The sequence below is a fragment of the Prunus dulcis genome, chromosome 5 (genome assembly GCF_902201215.1).
Source record: "Prunus dulcis chromosome 5, ALMONDv2, whole genome shotgun sequence".
NCBI classification, from domain to species: Eukaryota; Viridiplantae; Streptophyta; class Magnoliopsida; order Rosales; family Rosaceae; genus Prunus; species Prunus dulcis.
The window spans coordinates 9,616,993-9,641,375 of NC_047654.1; the positions used below are offsets into that span (position 1 = coordinate 9,616,993).

A 24,383-nucleotide genomic window follows, 5' to 3' on the forward strand; every position below is an offset into this window, starting at 1 on the left:
ACCTGGTGAAAAATATTGAAAGCTTTTGGGAACCCCGATCATATTGGTTTTGCTGTCTTTTGGTGTGGTCTTTGTTCTGTTCTGAGCCTTCTTGGGGGGTCCTCTGTTGGTCCCTCTTTGCTGTGCCTTAACTCTCCTCGGGCTTGTAGTTTGGAGCTGTCTCCTCTCTTCTTTGTAATGCCCTTTGACATGTTCTTGCAAGTTGCAAGTAGGGTCCTGCCTAAGTTTCAGAACCAAAAAAAAAATATATACAGAGAGTGCATGCAAATGATGTCATAGCTCCATAAAATCTTCTTGGCTCTATCTTACGCTATAAAAATTCTTATCTATATAGTATACACACCTGTACAATTAAACAAAAGTCACAACTGATTTTCTTGACTTTTTCTATTTTCTAGTTTTCCTTTAATTACACCTTTTAAATTTTTAATTCTTTACCATCAACTGAGAATTAATCTAGAATTTCACCATTTGAGGAGAACCAAGAATCTTCACCATCAACTAAGGAAACGTCTCATAATTATCGAAGGACTTTTCTGGTGGAGCACACAACTATAAATAAAATAAAATAAAACTCAAAGGGGCACTGAAGCTCTAGACTTCTAGAACTCCAAGTCTTCTACTTCAGTTCAACCGAATTAAAGCAGACAAGGGGTTTTCTCTGTCTTCAAGTACGAAGAATTAAAGAGCTGCCTGCCCAATATTTATTTTTAGTTCAATGTTGCGTGGGTCTCGCTTGGTCAGGCCTTTTCAGTTCCAAGGGACAAGTTCAGATTGGCTGCCATCTTCTATCACGAAGAGCCCTGCAATCGCTGCTGCCACTAACACCATCCTCTTCTTGGGTCTCTTCATAATTTCTGCTGCCATTTTGTTTTCTTATTGGATCCAAATTGTAAGTTTCAGTCAACTTTTGGCATGTAGTTTTGAGACTTTTGGGTCGTTTTCTGAATGTTTAAATTTAGTTTGCCCCCTGAAATTTTTGTTTCATGTTTTGTGTGTCATGCAGTCCAATTTTCAGATTGGTAATTCTGCAAACGAAACCATATTAATCTCCAACAAGTATCAGGAACCCTTTAAGGTGATTGAATTCCCACTCAACTGCTCTATTGGCAGCAATATTAACCAGACACAAACCTGCCCAACAAGCTACCCTACAACCTTTGGCAACCTTGATGATCTTGAGCCATCATCAAGCCCAATATGCCCGGATTATTTTCGGTTCATCCACCAGGACCTAATGCCATGGAAAGCCACAGGGATCACAAGGGACATGGTGGAGAGAGCAAAGGAAACGGCACATTTTAGGCTAGTGATTGTGAAGGGCAAGGCCTATGTTGAAAAGTACAAGAAGTCCATACAGACAAGGGATGTGTTTACTATATGGGGCATTTTGCAGCTTCTTAGGAGGTACCCTGGGAGACTGCCTGACTTGGAGCTCATGTTTGACTGTGATGACAAGCCGGTCATCCGATCAAGAGACTTCCGGGGACCAAACTCGACTCAGGTGCCGCCACTGTTCCGGTATTGTGGTGACAGATGGACTAAGGACATTGTGTTCCCTGATTGGTCCTTTTGGGGTTGGTAAGTTTGAATTTTAGGCAAGGCCTAAAATTTCTCTGTCTTCTTATTCTGGCATGAAAATGATAGGGCACCAACCTCTCTAATGTCCATTCATGTTGGAAAGTTTCAAAAGTTATACTTAGTGATTTCCTTTCACTTTAAAGAAAAATAATATTTCATCAATTTAACTATACTTACTGAGATATGTTTGAGAGTTGAGAAATTTCTCGGGGACAATCTGTCATGTCAAATGTCAATCTTGACAATCAAGTATAGGTGGTCCAAATTCATAGTCACGCAACATAATATACTAGATATCTTACAAGAGAATTTTACCGTTTTTAATCATGCTCGCTTATTACTCATAAGCTACATGCATTTTTGAAGGGCTGAGATTAACATAAAACCATGGGAAGGTTTGTTGAAAGATCTCAAGAAAGGCAATGACAGGAGAAAATGGATGGAAAGAGAACCTTATGCATACTGGAAAGGAAACCCTTTTGTTGCCGAAAGCAGGAAAGACCTCCTCAAATGTAATGTCTCAGACTCACAGGATTGGAATGCTCGCCTATTCATCCAGGTAACACATAAGCAAATTCTTTGAAAACAAGGTGAGCAAATTTTGTAAGATATAGATTTTCATCTGAAAATCGATCATTCGGGCAATTAAATCAACTAACTAGTTGGGTATAATTGCAGGATTGGATCCTTGAATCTCAGCAAGGCTTCAAGCAATCAGATGTAGCCAGCCAATGCACGCACAGGTATGTCTCACAGAAGAGTAGTGTAAATAAAATAAAATCTTCTTGCTTCGTAAATTTTGATTTTTGATTTTCCATTTTATTTTCTCATGTGATTTATATAGGTACAAGATCTATATTGAGGGATATGCATGGTCTGTCAGTGAGAAATACATTCTAGCCTGTGATTCAGTAACACTAATTGTTAAACCACAATACTATGATTTCTTCACAAGAAGTCTGCAACCAGTGCACCATTATTGGCCTATAAGGCATGACGACAAATGTAAATCCATTAAGTTCGCTGTCGATTGGGGCAACAACCACAAACAAAAGGTGACTCCTCTAACCCCTTTAAACTCTGAGTAAAACTATTTGTACTATATTTATGAAAGTGCGCTCGTTGGTATTAGAGATGCAGTCCATAGTGTGATCCATATAAACCATTACCCTAAAATTCGGTGCTGTATAGTTTATAATACTTGTGGATTATAATTATTCCACAGGCACAAGCAATTGGAAAAGCAGCAAGCGACTTCATTCAGCAAGAGCTAAAGATGGACTTTGTGTATGACTACATGTTCCATCTGTTAAACAAATACGCAAAACTCTTAAGATTTGAGCCAAAAATACCCGAAGGCGCGACGCATTTGTGCTCGGAGAGTATGGCTTGCCCCGCAGCTGAGTCTGAGAAGAAGTTCATGACAGAGTCCTTGGTTAAGAGTCCATCAGTGACAAGCCCCTGCACCATGCCTCCTGCCTATAAACCCCAAGCACTTGGAAACTTGTATAGGAGGAATATCAATTTAAATAAACAAGTGCAGAAGTGGGAAGATAAGTACTGGGAAAATCTCTCCAAGCAGGATTAGCTGTACATTTTCACATGGGCTAGTTACAGATTACTTTTAAGATTTAATGTAAAGTACATAAAATAATCACAATTTGTCACCTGTTTGAAATAATAAGAAGAAAACTCAAACTACCATCACCAAAATTTGTAATATTCATGAGAAGGGGTCTTGGATATAAAATGGATCCTATAGTCAGTTATTTTTAGTTTTGGTCTCCCAAAATTTGGATGATCAAACAAACAGTTTTAACCCAAAACAGGAAAATTCAGTAGGGGCAATTTATCCCAAAAAGCAATAACAGATTAAGGTTACAACGTGGAAGCATTGAAGTGAATTGTGGACATAATCAAGCAGAAGAAGCAAATTTTGTCCTCCAAATTGTCTCCTCCTCCACTATCTTAGCCTCCAAATTTGCAACTTCTCCACCTCTCATGCCTCCCAAAAACAAGGATCTATTCTCTCTTTTTTTGCTCCCATAGGCTCTCATTGTGCTTCTTGCCCCCACTTCCATTCTCTTAGGCCCCAATTCCCTTCTCTCTTTTTTCTCACATTTCAGAAGCCCTTTCTCATTGGAGACAAAATGGTATGCCTGCATTCTCTCTGTCTTTTTGCTACACCAATTTATTATGGTTTGTACTGATCATAGATACAATTATAAGGGTACCCTTTCATTTTTTGGGGGGAATTTAAAGAAATGATCGATTCGATATATTCGATTTCAACCATAGCCATAATGTCGGTATTGATGTGCATGCTTTGTGATTCTGCTTTTTTTTTTTTTTTTCATGCTAGATTTGTTTGTTGCTTCATTTTGATGCATATTCGTTTATGATAACACGTAACATGTTAGATTGACGATTTGAATCATAGTTTGGACAAATAAGAGAACACATACCCTTGTTAATTAACATCCAGTAAAATGCTTCTTTATATGATGCGATTACATACTCGCATAGAAAAAAAGATAAAAAATCATTAGTCAGATCTTATATGGTGATAATTTGATGAACAATATAGGTATACAAAGTAATTGACCAATTAATTGAAGGTTCTAATAGTTGAGCTTTGTGATGGAATGGGACAGGCCAATGCAGCTTCTGGAATGGCTGTGCACGATGACTGCAAGCTGAAGTTCTTGGAGCTAAAAGCAAAGAGGAACTATCGATTCATTCTGTTCAAGATTGAACAACAACAAATTGTGATTGATAAGCTCGGGGAACCTAATGAGAGTTATGATGATTTCACCTCCAGTTTTCCTGCTGATGAGTGTCGTTATGCTGTCTTTGATTTCGATTTCACTACCGAAGAGAACTGCCAGAAAAGCAAGATTTTCTTCATTGCATGGTAATTAACTTCACACAAAGAAACTACACTCATCTTAGATTTGCTTTTAGAAAAAATCTTGAAAATAAACATGTCATGAGGGCTAAAATTTAGCATCCTGCACTAATACAAACATGTACGGCTCATCATACAATAGTCAGTCTCATGAGTCTCTATTTAAGAAGTATTTCTTCTATACAACCGGTTGTATATAATTATATGACTACCTCCTTGATCACATGACAAATTAAAAGATATATAATTGTATACAACTGGTGGTATGGAAGAAAAATTAGTAATTTTTAAAAGTATGACACGACGCTCATGATGCATATTTGCTTCTTTCTTTTTCTTTGGACACTAAAAACCTATGTGTGCATATGTTTTTGTGGCACGGGTTAGGTCACCGGATTCATCAAAGGTGAGGATGAAGATGGTGTATGCTAGTTCCAAGGACAGATTCAAGAGAGAATTGGATGGCATTTCATTCGAATTGCAAGCAACAGATCCAAGTGAGATGAGCTTGGACATAGTGAAAGGGCGAGTCTTCTAAGCCAAGCCACCCCTTTTGCTCTCTTCTCCAATCTTTCATGCTTTCCCTCACTGTTTCCTTTGGAGGCCACCAAATTTTATAGCCATTATTATTACTTGGACTTTTGTTTAAAAAACTCCAAATTAGCCAAGTGAATCTGTGAATGTAATATGTACTCTTCTGTATAACGTCAACAGCCATATTCGAAAAACAATAGAGTTTTTGGGATTAAACAAAGGCTCTCAAAACCAAATTGGCTGCAGCCATGAGAGCATTAGTTGATGCTTGTGGATGCTGCTTTGAATAGGGTTGCTTCCACTTATCTAGTGTTGCTCTTAGACAGATTGTTATGAGTAGAGCATGATAATCTCTGGTTTATAGCAATCTCAGTTTCTATACCCCTTGTTTTTTTCACTCGGGGTGATTCTGTGTAGTGTGTTTTATATATTGTTGTCAAAGAAAAATTGAAGTATCTATATGTTATTTTCCATTCTTCTTTGTGTTGACTGTTATACCTTTGTGCAAAAACACACACACAAACACAAGCTATTGGGTCTTGGAAAAGGCTCAGTAACAACCTAAACTAGCCACAATTTGACTTTGGGCCTAGTAACAAGGAGAAATGGCAAAATCAAGTTCACATTGAATGGGAGTACTCTCTATTTTAAGAGAAAAGTTTGGCTATCCCGGTTATAACTTATATGCTTTTGCTTCACTCGTCACATGATAAGTTCGTAATGAATGACAAAGAAACAATCGATATATAACCAGTATACTATATACGTGAGTTTCTCTTCCATTTGAGATGTTGATACAACTGGTCTATGACAAACCTTGAAGAACTAGGGCAAGAATGCAAATGGACATTTTTAATTTCATTCCTTTTTTTATAAACAAAACATGTCGCCAGTCGTAACTTTTTTTTTCCTTCCAGTTTTGCATTGCAAGTATACAGAGCAGAAAGCATAACCCAAGAAAAGCAAAGCAGCAATTGAAAACAAAAACAAAAAGAGGTTTTATTAGAGCCGCTCCAGCGAAGGAGCCCAGCCCGAGGCGAGGGCAGAAAAAAAAAAAAAAAAAGTCGCTCCAGCATGCAGCCCAGGCCCGGGGGTGGTGTGGGACCCACCAACTCGGGCCAGCCCGAAGGCGAAACCAACCCCAGGCCCAACTCGCGTTTGCCGACGTCAGCACTTGCGTCACGCTGACGTCAGCTAGCGCGTTTCAAATTTTTCACGCGCCAACGGTAAAAAAATTTGAACTAGTGCGCGCTGACGTCAGCACGACGCCAGCTCCAACGGTACGCTACCACGTGTCGCCTCCCCAGCCTTCCGATCTGCTTCTCCAAATTAATCCAAAGGCTGAGGCTTTTTTGGGGGAAAAAAATATGAAGAAAAAAAATCGTAAAAAATTCTAAAAAATTCTTAAAAAATCTGATATTTTTTTTCTATAAATACCTATCAATACCCTTCACTTTCAACACCAATACTCTTACATTTCATTATACTTCTACTATTATTCACTCTTTTTACACAACATTTTCCTCTTTTTCATCTATCATTTTGATTTCATATTTTTATGGCTTCTTCTATCGAAATCGGAGGGGCTTGGAGCACAATGGAAGATGTTTCCTTGTGTGAGGCTTGGCTCCAAATTTGTCATTGTCCCGTGTCTGGCATAACAAAATAAATTAAAATACAACACAACCTAACCATAACAAAATAAAATATAACCAAATCATCTATGCTCCATCATTAATCTTCATTGCCTTTCACCACCCATAGATGCTCCATCAAGTGAACTTGACGCATTTCATGAATATACAAAGATTGCATCTCTGTATATCGATCTATCATTCGGGTCATCAAATCACCATCCCTCACCAACGGTTCCGGCTCAAACGGTTCTCCATTTGGCCCCATAGGCCTTTCATAAATCCGTGTCAAAGCCGTGTTCATTGGATCCGGTTCGTAGACCTCTAAAGCATCATAATCGTACTCATCCTCCACAATCATATTATGGAGGATGATGCAAATCATCATAATGCTTCTGAGGATCTCCTCATCAAATATACAGGCCGCACCTCGAATAATCAACCACCGAGCTTGAAGGATGCCAAAACACCTTTCGACATCTTTCATGTATCCCTCTTGATATGTAGCAAATAATTTTTGCTTCTGGGATCGGGGATTCGGAATGGATTTGACAAAAGTCGTCCACATTGGGTAGATGCCATCAGCTAGATAGTATCCCGTCTGGTATACTGTATTGTTCACTTCATAGGTGACATTGGGGCCCTGGCCTCTCAATACATCGTTGAAGACGGGGGATTGACCCAGCACGTTGAGGTCATTTTGTGATCCTGCAACTCCGAATAAGGCATGCCAAACCCCCAGCAACATCACACTTTTGAACAAAGTATGCATCATAATTGCAAATATCATGCATGACTTTATTGAACAAATGAGGTTGCATTCTAAATCGCCTTCGAAAATCAACATCAGAGTACAAAGAAGTTGGGATAAAATAATCTTCCAAAATATTCTTACCCCGAGAATGCCTATGTCTTTCCACATTCCGGCGGCGGCCGACTTGTGAACCACGACGGCGACCTTGGTTCTCTTCTTCTTGCAAAGCCACTGCTATGAGAACTTGCTCATCGACTTGTCTCTGCACCTCATTGACTTCATCTGCTCTACGATTTCTCTCTCTTGTTTATCTCTCTTGCCTCTCCAAGCATCTCCTAAATTCTTCCATTCAGAATGAATGAAGTATGAATTCTAAACTCTGAGAAATGAAAATATAGAAAGATGTGGTGTGAGAGGTATGAGCTGAGACTCTGCTTTTATAGAAAATTTTGGCAAGATAGACATGCCACGTGGCTTGATTTTATTGGATGAAAATCTTATCTGAAACCCAAATTCATCCGAAATTTGAACCCAAATTTATCTGAAATTTGAACCCAAATTCATTCGAAATTTGAACCCAAAAATTTATCTGAAATTTGAACTTTGAAATTCATCCGAAATTTAAATTCAAAAATCTTATCCGAAAATTTTATCTGATTATGAATAGTGTTGACACGTAGGAACCCGAAAATCTTATCTGAAAATATTACCGAAATTAATTATTTTCATTAAAAAATATGCGGAAAAAACAAAAAAATGAATAGTAATTGCTCTTAGCCAGGGCAACGGGTGGAAACAGAAATTACTATTTGCAAGGGCAATCACTATTCACGTGAATAGTGGCTGCCCTAGCTCCACCCTTGCCATGGCTAAGAGCAACTCCACCCGTTTGCCCTTAGCCATGGCAAGGGTGGAGCTAGGGCAAGCACTATTCACGTGAATAGTGCTTGCCCTTGCAAATAGTCTCCACCCGTTGCCCTTAGCCATGGCAATTACTATTCATTTTTTTGTTTTTTCCTCCTATTTTTTAATGAAAATAATTAATTTGGGTAATATTTTCAAATAAGATTTTCGGATTCCTACGTGTCAAGACTATTCATAATCAGATAAAATTTTCGGATAAGATATTTGGATTCAAATTTCGGATTAATTTCAAAGTTCAAATTTCAGATAAATTTTTGGGTTCAAATTTCGAATGAATTTCAAAATTCAAAATTCAGATAAATTTGGGTTCAAATTTCGGATTTCGAATTTCAAAATTCAAATTTCATACAAATTAGGGTTCAAATTTCGGATGAATTTCAAATTTCAGATAAGATTTTCATCCAATAAAATCAAGCCACGTGGCATGTCTATCTTGCCAAATTTTTCTATAAAACCAGAGTCTCAGCTCATACCTCTCACACCACATCTTTCTATATTTTCATTTCTGAGAGTTTATAATTCATACTTCATTCATTCTGAATGGAAGAATTTAGGAGATGCTTGGAGAGGCAAGAGAGAGAAACCGTAGAGCAGATGAAGTCAATGAGTTGCAGAGACAAGTCGATGAGCAAGTTCTCATAGCAGTGGCTTTGGAAGAAGAAGAGAACCAAGGTCGCCGCCATAGTTCACAAGCCGGCCGCCGCGGAATGTGGAAAGACATAGGCATTCTAGGGGTAAGAATCTTTTGGAAGATTATTTTATCCCAACTTCTTTGTACTCTGATGTTGATTTTCGAAGGCGATTTAGAATGCAACCTCATTTGTTCAATAAAGTCATGCATGATATTTGCAATTATGATGCATACTTTGTTCAAAAGTGTGATGCTACTGGGGTTTTGGGGCTTCTTCCGGAGCAAAAGCTTACAGCTGTTATACGAATGTTGGCGTATGGAGCATCTGCTGATCAGGTGGATGAGATTGCCCGGATGGGGAAGTCCACTACGTTGGAGGCTTTGGTAAGATTTTGTCAAGCTGTTGAAACTCTGTACACTAGGGACTACCTGCGTAGACCTACTCCCAGGGACCTCCAACGGCTTCTACAAAAAGCCGAAGCTCGAGGATTCCCTGGAATGATTGGTAGCATCGACTGCATGCATTGGCAATGGAAGAATTGCCCAACTGCCTGGCAAGGTGATTATGGAAATCGAAAAGGCCAAAAAAGTATCATCCTTGAAGCGGTTGCTGGTTTCGACACATGGGTTTGGCATGCCTTCTTCGGAGTTGCAGGATCACAAAATGACCTCAACGTGCTGGGTCAATCCCCCGTCTTCAACGATGTATTGAGAGGCCAGGGCCCCAATGTCACCTATGAAGTCAACAATACAGTATACCAGACGGGATACTACCTAGCTGATGGAATCTACCCGAGGTGGACGACTTTTGTCAAATCCATTCCAAATCCCCGATCCCAGAAGCAAAAATTATTTGCTACATATCAAGAGGGATACAGGAAAGATGTCGAAAGGTGTTTTGGCATCCTTCAAGCCAGGTGGTTGATTATTCGAGGTGCGGCCCGCATGTTTGATGAGGAGATCCTCAGAAGCATTATGATGACTTGCATCATCCTCCATAATATGATTGTGGAGGATGAGTACGATTATGATGCTTTAGAGGTCTACGAACCGGATCCAATGAACACGGCTTTGACACGGATTTATGAAAGGCCCATGGGGCCAAATGGAGAACCGTTTGAGCCGGAACCGTTGGTGAGGGATGGTCATTTGATGACCCGAATGATAGATCGATATGAGGAGATGCAATCTTCGTATATTCATGAAATGCGTCAATTTCACTTGATGGAGCATCTATGGGCGGTGAAAGGCAATGAAGATTAATGATGGAGAATAGATGCTTTGCTTATGTTTTATTTAGTATGGTTTGGTTGTGTTTTTATTTTTATTGTGCCTTGTTTGTACTTTTATTTTTATTATTGTGCCTTGTTTGTACTTTTAATTTTATTTTTATTATGTTTTGTTTGAAGTATGGAATATGTTGAATAAAAAGGTAATTTATTGAATGCTTTGTTTATTAAATAATGAAATGTAATACAAGTCATTATGAATTACTACTAAAATAAAATACATGAATTATAACAACTTTAATAGAAAACAACTAAAATACAAATACATAAAAGATATGCTAACTAATTTAATGGTTTCCATCATTTAACCAATCCGTGTTGCTAGGCCCATCATCCCGGAAAAGTCTTCTTCTCATAACATCCCTTCGTTCTAGCTTCCAAAATTGTTTTGTTTCAGGGGACATATGACTTGTATCCATCGCCATGGTTTCCCGATCTGTCTTGTCCATATCTTTTTTGCGCAAATACTCCCTTTCTCGTGCAAACTCAGCATCAAGGGCCAACTCGTGCTCTTGGCGTTTTTGCTCCATTTCTATTCTTATGCCGTTTTGCCTTGCAATTTCCTCCAAAAATTGTGAATTTTGATTGCTTGAATTACCCTTCTTCTTTGCCTTCGCTGCCTTTCGGCCAATGGGCCTCGGCTCCTTTTCGATGGGTGAGTCTTGACTCATAGGAGAATCAAGAGGTGAATCCGATGTCATTGAATCACGGAGTGGCGTCTAGTTTAACACAACCTCCGGACCCGTTGGAATAATTACGAAGCGTTTGCAAAATTTCACCACCTCCCAACATTCATGATGGGTGAAACTTTTTTTGCCACCCCCGGTTGCACCGAACCACATTTGTGCTTGAATCATCTATTGAACAAAAAAATGGAAATGCAATAAATATTTAAAATATATTGGATATGCAAGAAATATTAACAACATATTAAAAATACAAGCAATATTAACAAAATATTGAAAATGCAAGAAATATTAACAACATATTGAAAATGCAAGCAATATGAACAAAATATTGAAAATGCAAGCAATATTAACAAAATATTGAAAATGCAAAAAATATTAACAACATATTCAAAATGCAAGCAATATGTACAAAATATTGAAAATGCAAGCAATATTAACAAAATATATATATTAGGAGATTAAACTTAATAAAACAAAAATTATAAAATACTTACCTCGTTAGTCCGATTTTGCCCACTTCTATAGTTGTCCATCGCTTTTGCTAGGGCATTTCTCCATTTTCCCAACTCTTTATTGAGAACTTTCCACCTACTGGATAATGCCATCTCCATACGAGTAGTCCCCGGAATTTTTTCACAAAACTCGGCATGAATTTTTTTCCACATATGAAAAAATTTCATCTCATTGCCGGACACGGGACAATGACAAATTTGGAGCCAAACCTCACACAAGGAAACATCTTCCATGGTGCTCCAAGCCCCTCCGGTTTCGATAGAAGAAGCCATAAAAATATGAAATCAAAATGATAGATGAAAAAGAGGAAAATGTTGTGTAAAAAGAGTGAATTATAGTAGAAGTATAATGAAATGTAAGAGTATTGGTGTTGAAAGTGAAGGGTATTGATAGGTATTTATAGAAAAAAAATATCAGAATTTTTTAGAATTTTTTAGAATTTTTTTTTTTTTCATATTTTTTTCACCCAAAAAAGCCTCAGCCGTTGGATTAGAGAGGAGAAGCAGATCGGAAGGCAGCGAGCGCGACACGTGGCAGCCTACCGTTGGCGCTGGCGTCGCGCTGACGGCAGCGCGCGCCAGTTTAAATTTTTTTACCGTTGGCACGCGCCAACGGTAAAAAAATTTAAACTGGCCAGGGCTGACGTCAGCGTGACGTCAGCAAACTCGTTTTGGACATGGGGCTGGTTTGGCCTTCGGGCTGGCCCGAGTTGGTGGGTCCCACACCACCCCCGGGCCTGGGCGCAACGCTGGAGCGCGAAATTTTTTTTGGCCCGCCATCGCCTCAGGCTGGGCTGCACCGCTGGAGGTGCTCTAAGGGCAAATGGGTGGAGTTGCCCTTACTTAGTTTTTAGAACATAATTTTTTTAATTATTTTTATTTAACAAAGCCGCATAAAAATAAATAAATAAAAGCCAATATCAAATAACCAAAATGGGGAAATCCCTTACATCAAACGACGTCGCTAGCGTTTGGCTTGCCTACTCCTCCCCAAGCAAAACAAACACACAGCCTCTTTAGGGTTTGTCAACCTCCCCTGTCCCCCATTTCGTTGAACACAACCATGGACGACGCAACTGGCCCAGCTCCAGCTCCAGCCCCAGCCCCAGTCCCAGCCCAAGACCAGAACCCGACCCCCAACGCGAACCCAGCTCCAATCTCAGGCTGGAGCAACATAGTGAAGAAGCAGGCAGAGCCAAAGCCCCAAACCTCGGAGTCAAACGCCACAACCCAAGTTTTGGTGGAGAGCTGCAAGTCCTCTAAGGGCATAGCCATAGCAGTGGTCGATGCCAATGCCATCATTCAAGGCGGAGAGAGCCTCAGCCACCGCGCCGACAAGTTGGTCTCCGTCCCCGAGGTCATGGATGAGGTCCGTGACCCTGTTTCCCGCCACCGGCTAGCCTTTGTTCCCTTCCAAGTCCAAACCATGGAGCCTTCCCCGGAAGCTCTCAACAAAGGTAATTTATTTTTGTATGTGTATCAATAAAACTATGTTTACTTGTGAAAGCTTGAAGCTTTAGTATGCATTGTTGCTTAATTTCAAGCAATCATGGTTGAGAAGTATTGGTATGAGATGATTTTATGGATTTGTTGTTGGGTTTTTTATATGAGTATGTGATGTATGAGGCGGTTGAATGTATGTGGGAATTGGGTTTGACGGGTTTCTGTTTTTTTTTTTTTTTTTTTTCTTGGGGACAGTTATTAAGTTTGCAAGGGCTACCGGGGATTTACAGACGCTTTCGGATGTGGATCTCAAGCTTATTGCTCTGACTTATACATTGGAGGCTCAGATACATGGAACTGAAAATCTCAGGGACTGTCCTCCCCCAGTTCACACAGTCAATGTCAGGAGGTTGCCTGAGAAGGACTTGCCGGGTTGGGGCAATAATGTGCCCAATTTGGAAGAGTGGGAAGCTCTGGAAAATGCTGCGGAGGACAATGTCAACCCCAGTTCAAGAATTCTTCCGTTGAAAAATATAAGCCTGAATGTGATGGATTCCGATAGTCGTTCTGTTGATGGTTCGGCAGTGGAAGTTAAAAGTGATGCTCATTCTGAAAATCAGGAGGATGGTTTGGGCATCGAAAGGAGACCTAGGAGAAATTTTCCCAAGAAGAAAGAGATAAACATTGAAGGGAAGAAGATGGTTTCGGACGGAATTGATGCATCCCAAGGACAGTTTGATGATAATGCTGGGGACTGGATGCCTGCTGTCAGTCGAAGTACTCATAGGAGGTTTTTGAGAAGAAAAGCTAGACGTGAGTCCAATGAGGCATTATCTGAAAAGGATGCTCAGCAAGATGCAGAGGAAAATGCAAGTGGCGACATACTTGAGGAAGCTAGAGGCCAGGATCAATCGTTGCCTGTGGATTCTAAGGAAGCATGTCCTGAAAATGGAATTTCTGAGGCGAGTGAGATGACAAAGGCGAAGAATGGTGATGAAGGCCTCTCTTCAATCCTGAAGCAAACAAGGCTGGAAGAAGATGAACTAAGGACTCTTCAAGAAGGAAAGGAGCTCAATGATGTAGAGGCTAATGATCCCGAAGCAGAGGAAGCTACTACTGATAATAATGTGAATTTGGATGTTGAAGGAGGTGAAGTTGAAATGATAAATGAAGAGTTGGATCACTTGGAGATCTCAAGTCAGACTAACGAAAGCGTTGATACATCCAATTTGAATGATGATCATAGTGAGCAGAGCTGGATGCTTAGATCCTTGTCTGAGTCCAGTGTAGCTTGTATAACTAGTGATTTTGCAATGCAGAATGTTATTCTGCAGATGGGTTTACGGTTGCTGGCACCTGGAGGAATGCAGATCCGACAGCTCCATAGGTATATATTTGATACACTTTTTCCCATTTAATTATCCTTTGCATACTGTTACAAACTCTGTTCTTTTGGTCCACTTATAAGTTTAGATACCATGATGTTTATTAGAGATATCTTACATAGGATCTGTATGGAACGGTGAGAAATAGGCTGGTCCAATTGGATTTAAATTTGTTCTTCCCCTCACTACGGTGTCTGAAATTACTTGATGAAACAACCGTATCATGAACTTCTGTGGTGTCATCTTTGATAGGTGGATTTTGAAATGCCATGCCTGCAATACTGTGACTGGTGAAATTGGGAAAATTTTCTGTCCAAAGTGTGGAAATGGTGGTACTTTGCGCAAGGTAGCAGTTACAGTTGGTGAAAATGGCATTGTTCTGGCAGCTCGTCGTCCTCGGATCATATTGCGTGGCACAAGAGTGAGTATATCTATATCAGCTTTTACCAGGAATTGATCACCATCTATGGTAGCTTAGATCTGTTGGATTATTGCAAGTAAAGCACATGTAACCTCTTTAATATGAAGGTGATCCATTGGTTAGACATTTTGGTTGTCCCAGTGGTACTTTCCAAACATATATTGCATGCTTTTCGCTTGGTTATTGGACACTAGTCTTTTAACATGAAGATATTATTTCCTTGATTATGAATGTTTTATAGTCATTTGTATGCTACTAACATTGTCGGTAGGTACTGGGATCACACAAACATGCAATTTGTTCACAAATTCATGACTGAATTAGGATGTGAGGACAACATATCCCATCCCAATAAATGTTAGGAAACATAAGATATTGCATTCACGATTTCGTCAGCCATCACACCTTAGTCCATCGCTTTGAGTGTTGGCTTCAACATGTGCATTTGTGATTTCATGTTCTACTTTTGGTATTTCACCTAAAGTTTCGTTGCACATGTCCGCTTATGCATCTCGATGTTTGGTTGTTTGCAGTTTTCACTGCCTTTACCTCAAGGTGGAAGGGATGCCATTACTAAGAACCTCGTTTTACGTGAAGATCAACTCCCACAAAAGTTTCTTCATCCAAAGACAAAGAAGAAAGCAAATAAGGAGGTCATTTTTCAAACTCTTTGGTGTTCCTGAATTGTGACTGCCTCTGATTATTGATGCGTGGATTATTGCTTAGCTATCAAATATCTGATTGTACTATATGTTACATCTGCAGGGGGATGACGTATTCACTACCAATGACTTCATCTTCTGCCACCATACTGATAAAAAAGCTCCTTTGCAGCCTCCCATAAGGAAGGCACTAGCTGTTTTCAGTGGAAGGAGGAATCCGAACGACAATCATTACTCGCCGAAGCATAAATAGCGGGTTTCACTAGCTTTTGATTGCGATGGATTTTTTAAACCAGTTTTGATATTTGAGCAGTTTCTTTGTTAGGATATGTTGAGTGTGGCCTAATGATTTGTGGGTAATTTATGTGGTATTTATGACTATATAGCATACGAGAGCAATTCCATGTGGTTCTTTGAGTACAAACATGCCTGTCTATTTTCAGACTATCATTTGTAAGGTCTGAAACTTGGAAAGGAATGCACGAATTTGCTGAGGGACAAAAAAGGCTTCTTGAATGCAGCAAGACAAAATTCAACACAACTCTAATCTAATAGACAAAGAGAGGAATTCCAACTGAGACAAATACCTAGTTATTAAAGAAACATAAAATCAAACATTAGCGAAGTTGCCTTAAAGATAAGAACATGAAATTAAACTTTGTATGAAATCGCATACGTCTCTCCGCATACAGATTCAAAAAAGAGTTTGACATCAGCTTGAGCAACTTGGGGCACATCAAATACCAAGAATCAAATATAAGCTTCATAAAACACCTATAATTCCTCAAATTCATCAAAGAACTTTCAAATTTGTTGAGCGAGGAAGAGAATAGAAGCCACTTACAGGAAAACGAATTGGAGTGTGGGTGGGTGTTTTTTTTTTTTTTTTTTTTTTTCAAATATTAATTTGACTGCATTTTCATTTATTCAGTCCTAAAGCCTTTTTCTTTTTTAAGGAGTGAGTGCATGGGGAGAAAAATGGAGTGCGAAAATCGCTCAACAATAAATCCGCATCTGAAACTGAAATGCATCGTCATCATTCACAGGAAGAGACAATTTGATAAGATGAACAGAAGCAACAAAATCATGGAACATACTTGATTAGCAACTTAGTTTACTGTAACCTCAGGGATACAAAGAGATATTGTCCTGCATGAATCCTTAAGTTCCCTCCTCTCCAATTACAAACATTTACAAGGAACAAAAAGTAAGTCAAAGGCAGAGTATTACAGTTGTATATTTCTTCTTTACAGTGTGTTAATTTTACTCATTTATGATGAAAGTGCAAGCTCGGCCCATGCCAAAGAAGATGCCTTGAGCTCAATAGACACCGATGTGTCGATTCTGCTCTCCAACATGGTGCATATTTCCTGCATGGAAGGCCGCTTCGTGGGCTCTGGATGGGTGCAAAGATTCACCACATCACACAAAACTTTGAGGTCGTCGTAACTGAAATGTTTCAGTTCAGGATCCACCACATAAGGCATCACATCTGGCAACTCAAGATAGTCTTTGGCCTGCAGAAGAGAAAAGTCTAAGTTTGTGGTGCACAACTAGCTTAAAATACAGTTCTCAGTTTACCTCGGGAGCAAATTTGACAAACATTACACGTCCAGAAACTTACTTACCCATTCTATCAAGCACCCTTTGTCCTTGCAGTAGGGAGGCCTACCACTGATTATTTCGAGCAAAAGTATGCCAAAAGCATAAACATTGCCTTTAACATCCAGGTGGCGTGCTTCCATAGAATTTGGAAGAACACAAATAGCACCTTGGCTGCTAATAGAGCCCGAGTTCTTTTCTGACCTCGCCAGAATTGTCTTCCAACTCTCAAAATCTACCAGCTACAGTTGAAACCAAGAGTGTTAATCTTATAGCCAGTGACTCTTATTCTCAGTCACAAAGATTTATGGAATTTTCATATCTCTGAAATGATGTTTCAGCAAGTAAAAGAACAAAATGGGAGTTGAGAAATTTGAGAAGTTTTATGGCATACCTTGGGTAAAAAATCTTCTGTAAGATATACAGCACTAGAATTTAACTCGGATATGGTAAATGGTGGCTCAAGCTCTGTGTGAAAATACTTAAGTCCCCGTGCAATTCCTATAACAATTTTCATGCGCCGTGTCCAACTTAACTGGCATCCTTCTCCATCTGCAGCAAAATAAATTCTGGTTAGACCTCACGAGCCCTTTTATAGCAATTAAATGTGGTTAAAAGAAAAGAACTTCACTCACAATGGAGGTGCTCATACAGTGTCCCATTTGAAGCATATTCAAAAACCAGCATCCTCGTAAATGGGGTGCTCTCACTACAATACCCCAGTAATTTTGCTGCGTTCTCGTGATTTATTCTTGCCAAATCTGTCACCTCTCTCTGAAAATAGAGTTCAAGATAGCCCGTCCAATGCTCCTCCTTAATGCAAAGGGATATCACAGCAATCTCAGGCCCACCTTTCATCGTGCCTTTGTAAACCAAACTATCAGGTGAGGAGCCAATAATGTTGCTAAAGTCTTCACAGGCTACCTCAAGCTCTTGTCTGTTGAATCTGACAACATCTTTCAACATCTCGGAATCTGTATAAAACCGCTAACCAAATTAGCCACTGTTGTCTTTCCATGAGCAGTTAAAATTCAATTGCACTGAGGCAGATGCAATAAGTAACAAACCTATGTAGACTGCAATATGATCTTTTTCACTTGCTGATTTCTTCCAAGGAATTATGATAGAAGATTTGCTATTGCATCTCTGAAGAGCAGTGAAAACAGCAACAAGAAAGAGAGAACAGACCATGGTTCCAGTCACTATTTCCAGAGCCAACAGCCAGGCAGGTTTTGAAGTCTCCTGGTGTTTGGGGACATCTTTAGCAGGTTTGTTCTTAGGGTTAACTCCTGGATGTCCTTTAGAGGGTGGCGCACCAGCTACAAAGAACCGACAAAAGAAAAGGTCACTAACTACAACACAACAATCAGTATTATAAAAATCAACGAACATTGAGTTGAGAAACGTTCAAAGTACATATTCAGTTAAAATGCGATTAAAAACATTAAATAGCCACAAATAAGCAACTCCAGCATCATTAAATTGAAATTGGGATGCTCACTCAGAAAGAAGCATATGAACATTTGTTCACCCTTTTTGTGTTGGTTATCCATTTAAAAAGTTTCTTGCAACCACTAAGCATGTATAACCCTAGACAGTTCATCGACTTAAATCAAACAATTATGTCATGCATACCACATAGTTCTACAGGACGCTGTTTGGGATCCTCTTTTTGGAGACAATTTCCTTGAAAACTTGACCTGCAAGCAATAACGTAAGTAAATGAAGGTGCACAAGTTGCATACAATCAAAGGATAACTTAGGCAATTTTCAAAACACGCATGCAACACAAATATGAGATTACACTATTACTTGACAGTTGACACAAACATGAAAATAACACAACCCACTAACTAGAATTATAAATGGATCAGATTTAGTTACAAATACGAATAACACAATTTTGACACAACAAACTTGTTAATCTTGCAGAAAAAAATTTGGACCTTCTACATTTGTTGATATGGGAATGTAATGTACGCGCAATGATTTTGGTTTAGAGATAGTATTTGTCGTGTTCATATCATAAGATGTGACACTACAAATACACAGGTTAGGGTTGATTAATGCTAGACATGAACACAAAATGATTCAACCTAAACATCACTCTTGGTTAGGAAAGTACCTGGGAAGATACTCCAAGCACTTAGGTATGTTACCAACAAAGAAGTTGAATGAGAAATCTGCAACTTTTAACTGAGATGATCGACAAAGGCCCGTTAAGTTTGAGTTTGAGGCGTACCTGAAGCAGAAACGAACTATGAAAAACAAAATTCCAGAAATAAAATCCTGATTTTTTTCCATCTTCAACGCTATTTTTAGCTTAAAGGCATCTGTGTCAGTGTAAATACAAAGCTGCAGGAACTGTTCAAACACTTCAGCACTGTGCTACTTACATTCCATGGAGGTTAGAAGGTAATTTTGTATAGCTATTGGCAGGAAGAGTTCCTCGAAGCTTATTCCTATCCAAATGAAGTTCCTCAAGGTATGCCAAATTGCCAAGTTCAGGAGGTAGCCTACCGGACAACCCATTTGACTGAAGATTTCTGCAACAAAAGTAGTAATTCCCACTATAAGAGAAATCCCAAACAACCCAAAAATTAAAGTATCATTCAGAAAAACGAATATTAAATTCCTAGTACATTTTCACAACACTGGTTAAGTTCCCAAGCTCTGGAGGAATTGGACCAGTGAGTTCATTCATCCCCAAATCCAAGATCCTGAGGTATTTTAACAAGCCCAGCTCTTTAGGTATTATCCCAAGCAGCTTGTTCCCATGCAAAATTCTATAAAACAGAAAGAAAAGTAATCAAGCTTCAGCCAAATTAGATTGAAGTTAAGAAAATAGAATTTCAGAATCAGTGTGGTGGGTGAAGCATACAGTTCTTGCAAGAAGCTGAGTTGACCCAAGTCTGGTACAAGAAATCCCCTTATTGATGAACCCGAAATGTTACTGCAAAAAATAAAATAAAATCCAAAACAAAATGGCAGGACATGTTACAACAAAGTCTGTACCGTTCATTCTAAAACTCCCCTCAAAGGGATGTAATTGTGGAAATATTATACTATAATCTAGCACTAACATAGATAATGTCATATCTTACATCTTTAGAACATGGTCTCGAGACAGAGAACATGTAATGCCGGTCCATCCACAAGGATCCCCATCCAAGGAATTCCAATTGGACAAAACTAGATGTGGGTCTTCGTATATAGCTTCCTTAAACGTTGTAAGGGCCCAAACTGTGCAAAATCCAGTTTTCACTCAGAGAAAATCTACTAAAACAACAAATGGGCAATTAAACAAATAAACATACTAAATCGTGTTCCTGTAATTTTCGTATGTAGAGCTAGCTAATCTAGTAAGCCAGCAAATAACATAGTTGAACATTTCAACCAAACTATCAATACGGTTATATAGTGATTTAAGTAGCACGATCACCCTCACACTACTTCAAGACTCACTCTCGTTGGTTAAGGAAGAAATCAACACAATCTTAACTCCTATACAATTTTCCATCGACTGTAAAGATAGGAAACTTCTTAGCTATGGTAAAATTTTCTGTCAATTTAACAACACTAAACGCAAGATTGACAATCAAATTCTTTTGTTCCCCCACACTTGCTTAGCAGCTAAATGGAGATTTGCAGAAATCAAGATCTGAGAAACAGAGTGACTAAACAGAAACACATACCTTCTTTTGATGCAAATGATTCACAAGCCACAAAAAGAACCCCAGATACCAAGCACAGAAGCTGAAACGAGGCAAATGTTCTCATTTTTCTCTCAGTTTTCTCAACACAAACAGAACCAAGAAGAACTCATCTACGCATCACCCAAAGAGAAGAAAACCCAAGCAAAAGGAAAAGGAAAAAGAAACCCAATGGCCTAAAGCTCGGGACTTTGTGAGAGAATAAAGCCTGCACCAAGTTCAAGATCCTACTAATACTGTAAATCTCCTTCTACTAACTACAATGGGGTTGGCTTAACCAACAAAGAAGAAAAAGAAATGCTACCCAGAGATGAAAAATATGTTAAATTGTTGAAACAAATACCACTGAGTTCCAAATCCAAGGCTTTGGCAACTACCCACTAAAAAGTCCAACACAAATCAGTGGCCAGTGTGGAAACTGAAGCAAAATTTGGAAGCTGAAAGACACCCCACAGACGTAGACTAAAAACTTGGATTCGAAGAGAGGTTTGGTAATGCTGCTAGTAAAAGCTTAGCCAGAACAAAAAAGCAAAAGAAATGGATAACAAAATCACCCAGAGAGAAAAAGAGAGAGAATATTTTCTTTAAAAATGGCGGTTCCAATTTTCTTTTTCTTTTTTGTTCTCTGCTTTTTTTTTTTAGCTTTTGATTAGTGGGTTTTGATGTCGTGGGAGTTTTTGGATCTTCGTTGTTGCCAACTGCTAAAATTTTGCGCTAACACTTGACAGTTGACAGGGGCTGCTCACTGGTAAATTCGAGTATACGATATATCGGTCCCCGAGACATCCGAACTGAATATCTCGCCCTCTGTTATATGGTGTGATGCGCGCCACTGTAAGAAGGTAGGCTACATGGATCAGATCGACGGGGTTTTTAATCGGACGGATAGGATTACGAGACCGCTCAAAAGTGGGCCCAAGTTGCTGATCCTACTTTGGTTCTTTCTTTTTCTTTTCTTTTTTTCCTTTAAACATAATTGGAATTTGGTTGTTACACTTGCTTTTTAAAATTAAATGGTCGACGACATTTTATAAAAATAATGAACACAAAAAATGGTTGACCACCCAATAATAAAAGATCAAAATAAAAATTGTTGACCCCATTGGTTGGCTGGATTTGCTGTATGTGTTTCTACCTAGAGATAGTAATTATTAATTTTTGTTTTAAAATAAAGGAAGCAGCTAGGAAGGAGAGGAGAGTATCATTAAAAATATTTTTTTATAGATATTTAAAAAAAAAATTAATTTTTTAAATGCTTTTTAAAGTAAAAATATATATATAAACTGAGGGCTTAAAAAACAAACAGCAAATCATTGCAACTTATTTTCCTAACGCGCAATGCGACCTATTTGCATGTACCATGTGAAAATATTCACTAGAAAGGGACTATATATATATATATATATATATATATATATATATAGTCCCTTTCTATTGAGGGACACTATTTAAGATTCCCTACGAATTTTTTTTAACGATCAAAACCATATACTTTTTAAGTCTATATTAATAGATCATCCTTGAAAAAAATTAAACAAATCGGAAACTGTTTCGATATCCAATTGTGTCCTACAAAATCAATGAACAGGGTACTTCAAGAAAGTACTAAAATTTCAATAATTCAATTGAATGGTCAAATGATATCGGATTCAAGTGATTTTTTGTAGAGATGATCTTTGAATGAGTATCTATAAAAAGTTTGGATTAGTGAAATACAATATGGAATGGGCCCTACGAGGGTATCCCTCAATGGAAGCTCTCTGTATATATATATATATATATATATATATATATATATAAACACATATCTTTCAGTTTATATTAACATTCGCCATTGCCTTCAATAAGTTTTTTTTTTTTACTTGTTACACATTTGTTTATTATTCCACTATTTAATAATGAGTTTTTTTTAGAGATGATTTTTGAATGAGTATCTATAAAAGAGATGGTTTGAATTAGTGAAATACAAACGGAGTGGGCCCTATAAAGGTATTCTTCAAATAAGCTAATTTGAGGGATCCCTCAATAAAAATTCTCTGTATATATATATATATATATATATATAAACACATATCTTTTAGTTTATATTAACATTCGCCATTGTCTTCAATAAGTTTTTTTTTTACTTGTTACACATTTGTTTATTATTCCACTATTTAATAATGAGCCTTTTTTCTATCAAGGAGAGTGTGTTGAACTTAATTTTTATTTTTTGGTGATGGAAAATCAAGACAAGCATTTATTCCGTTAAGTTTTTTTGGTTGTTGCTAAAGTTAGAAAGGGAGAAGAGGTTTTTCTCACACACACTATTAATATGCCATATGAATTCAAACATGATACCGTTGGTATGCAAATCTAATATTATTTTTCACTAGGCTATACCTTCGTTAGCATTTATTCCATTGAATTTGATTTCCTATAAATTCCTTTCCGTGAACCAAACGTTTAAAACAAAACTTGCATAGTATGAGAATGAGAGAGTGAAGCATGTAATAAATGCAAGGGTAGTTTTGGATAATTGCATTGGCTGGTAAAATTACTTAATTTAGCAAAAAGAGTACCTTCCGGTATTTGCGGCAGCAATCATGTGCCTTTAATCTCAGAATCACATCACTGCACCACTTCCCCCTTAATTATTAGCACACGATACGACGTGCCTGCTCTTGTCGTTTAATAATGTATTAATTTTTGGTGAAAATCTCGTGAGACAAGCCGTGAGTTTCTCTGCGACTTGTTTTAGCCTTTTTTTTTTTTTTTTTTTTTTGACCAAAGTTAGGAAGGGGATGGGAAAAGTCGCATACGTGGGTACTATGGAGACTTAAATCCAAAACCACTTGAGAGCAAACCAAAGACGCCAATCCAACTAACACTTCACTAGTTTTAGCCTTCTTCTTTGACATGTATAGTTTTTTGTCATGGTCAGTTTCACTTTTACCTTCTCTAAATAGTAAAATCAATGCCCTAACCTTTATTTTGTTCTTCAAATTCTATTACATGAAAAAAAAATTCCCAAAAGGAGAAAGTTTGGTTCTAAAATATTTTCCAAGTAATTTACTTTGTCATTTGTGCTACTTTTTTTTTTTCCTTTGGCCACCTCTGTGATGCTTTATTATTTATTAAACCCTAATTGTAGTATTGTTTTGAGTTTAAGGTAAGTTACACTTGAGACTTACAAGCATTAGCATCCAATGGTGGACCCACTTTAAGTCTTAAGGCTGGAGGGTCATGGCTCCAAAAGCTTTTAAAACTCCACTAAACATAGGGAAGTAATGTAAAGGAATACTTCCACATCTTTTATTTGTGTTTCATGTTTTAGCTCTCCCTCACTTATTCTTGGCATCAAGAGAAGAGTGAAGCTCCAAATCCAATAGCCCTTTTGTTTACTTTTTGTTTGTCAAGACAAATATTGATCATGAAATTCAAATATGTTTGTTGACTATGAACAAGTAACTATAGTTATTTATTGACTCTTGTGTTTTCGACAATATTTCTTTCATTGATAGACCGTCATACGTAAATCACGTCTCTATTCAAAAATGTGACGTTGCCGAGTGAGTTCAAGTTCAAGTTTACAATACGCCTTGGACTACAAAAATTTCAAATTGACGTCAATGTAAAAATTAATTAAAACCAATCATTTGAAGAATAGTAGTACTGATATTAATGTTACCATACGGCCATTGACTCATGGCATGCCTGCA

At 38.2% G+C, this 24,383-nt stretch overlaps 4 protein-coding genes across 6 annotated transcripts; 3 read left to right on the forward strand and 1 right to left on the reverse strand.

Annotated features, from left to right (window-relative positions):
• The first annotated feature begins 564 nt into the window (after nucleotides 1-564).
• Nucleotides 565-3,291, forward strand: LOC117628512 (protein O-glucosyltransferase 1-like). The gene is made up of 6 exons (XM_034360988.1): nucleotides 565-892; nucleotides 1,007-1,581; nucleotides 1,948-2,140; nucleotides 2,260-2,324; nucleotides 2,426-2,636; nucleotides 2,807-3,291. Exons 1-6 carry the CDS (start codon nucleotides 719-721, stop codon nucleotides 3,167-3,169), a joined length of 1,581 nt encoding a protein of 526 aa, XP_034216879.1. The 5' UTR covers nucleotides 565-718; the 3' UTR covers nucleotides 3,170-3,291.
• A 328-nt stretch (nucleotides 3,292-3,619) lies between these two features.
• Nucleotides 3,620-5,433, forward strand: LOC117628513 (actin-depolymerizing factor 7-like). 2 transcript variants are annotated; one of them, XM_034360990.1, is made up of 3 exons: nucleotides 3,620-3,734; nucleotides 4,236-4,495; nucleotides 4,877-5,433. In XM_034360990.1, exons 1-3 carry the CDS (start codon nucleotides 3,732-3,734, stop codon nucleotides 5,025-5,027), a joined length of 414 nt encoding a protein of 137 aa, XP_034216881.1. In that variant the 5' UTR covers nucleotides 3,620-3,731; the 3' UTR covers nucleotides 5,028-5,433. The 2 variants fall into 2 exon arrangements, with proteins under 2 accessions (XP_034216881.1, XP_034216880.1); XM_034360989.1 differs by lacking the exon at nucleotides 3,620-3,734 and having other exon boundaries at nucleotides 4,227-4,495.
• A 6,955-nt stretch (nucleotides 5,434-12,388) lies between these two features.
• Nucleotides 12,389-15,841, forward strand: LOC117628601 (20S-pre-rRNA D-site endonuclease nob1). Of its 2 annotated transcripts, XM_034361089.1 has the most exons (5): nucleotides 12,389-12,913; nucleotides 13,155-14,286; nucleotides 14,537-14,705; nucleotides 15,239-15,358; nucleotides 15,471-15,841. In XM_034361089.1, the coding sequence occupies exons 1-5, from the start codon at nucleotides 12,520-12,522 to the stop codon at nucleotides 15,618-15,620; spliced, it is 1,965 nt and encodes a 654-aa protein (XP_034216980.1). In that variant the 5' UTR covers nucleotides 12,389-12,519; the 3' UTR covers nucleotides 15,621-15,841. The 2 variants fall into 2 exon arrangements, with proteins under 2 accessions (XP_034216980.1, XP_034216981.1); XM_034361090.1 differs by lacking the exon at nucleotides 14,537-14,705 and having other exon boundaries at nucleotides 12,408-12,913.
• A 600-nt stretch (nucleotides 15,842-16,441) lies between these two features.
• LOC117628563 (probable LRR receptor-like serine/threonine-protein kinase At1g63430) lies at nucleotides 16,442-21,302 on the reverse strand. The gene is made up of 12 exons (XM_034361049.1): nucleotides 20,665-21,302; nucleotides 20,074-20,212; nucleotides 19,851-19,922; nucleotides 19,612-19,755; nucleotides 19,366-19,515; nucleotides 19,095-19,211; nucleotides 18,605-18,669; nucleotides 18,037-18,288; nucleotides 17,605-17,943; nucleotides 17,364-17,521; nucleotides 16,996-17,211; nucleotides 16,442-16,884 (listed from the first exon to the last, which is right to left on the reverse strand). Exons 1-12 carry the CDS (start codon nucleotides 20,747-20,749, stop codon nucleotides 16,639-16,641), a joined length of 1,983 nt encoding a protein of 660 aa, XP_034216940.1. The 5' UTR covers nucleotides 20,750-21,302; the 3' UTR covers nucleotides 16,442-16,638.
• Between the last annotated feature and the right edge of the window lie 3,081 nt (nucleotides 21,303-24,383).

Bases quoted from the DNA above. Each gene is read 5' to 3' on its own strand.
- LOC117628512 (XM_034360988.1), top strand. From the start codon at position 719: ATGTTGCGTGGGTCTCGCTTGGTCAGGCCTTTTCAGTTCCAAGGGACA. The intron at 2,141-2,259 runs GTAACACATAAG...GTATAATTGCAG, and splicing joins ATGCTCGCCTATTCATCCAG to GATTGGATCCTTGAATCTCA. The intron at 2,325-2,425 runs GTATGTCTCACA...TGATTTATATAG, and splicing joins GCCAGCCAATGCACGCACAG to GTACAAGATCTATATTGAGG.
- LOC117628513 (XM_034360989.1), top strand. From the start codon at position 4,227: ATGGGACAGGCCAATGCAGCTTCTGGAATGGCTGTGCACGATGACTGC. The intron at 4,496-4,876 runs GTAATTAACTTC...GGCACGGGTTAG, and splicing joins AAGATTTTCTTCATTGCATG to GTCACCGGATTCATCAAAGG.
- LOC117628601 (XM_034361089.1), top strand. From the start codon at position 12,520: ATGGACGACGCAACTGGCCCAGCTCCAGCTCCAGCCCCAGCCCCAGTC. The intron at 12,914-13,154 runs GTAATTTATTTT...TCTTGGGGACAG, and splicing joins CCCGGAAGCTCTCAACAAAG to TTATTAAGTTTGCAAGGGCT. The intron at 14,287-14,536 runs GTATATATTTGA...CATCTTTGATAG, and splicing joins CAGATCCGACAGCTCCATAG to GTGGATTTTGAAATGCCATG.
- LOC117628563 (XM_034361049.1), bottom strand. From the start codon at position 20,749: ATGAGAACATTTGCCTCGTTTCAGCTTCTGTGCTTGGTATCTGGGGTT. The intron at 19,516-19,611 runs GTACTAGGAATT...CTTTTGTTGCAG, and splicing joins TTAACCAGTGTTGTGAAAAT to AAATCTTCAGTCAAATGGGT. The intron at 18,670-19,094 runs GTACTTTCCTAA...TATTGCTTGCAG, and splicing joins TGCTTGGAGTATCTTCCCAG to GTCAAGTTTTCAAGGAAATT.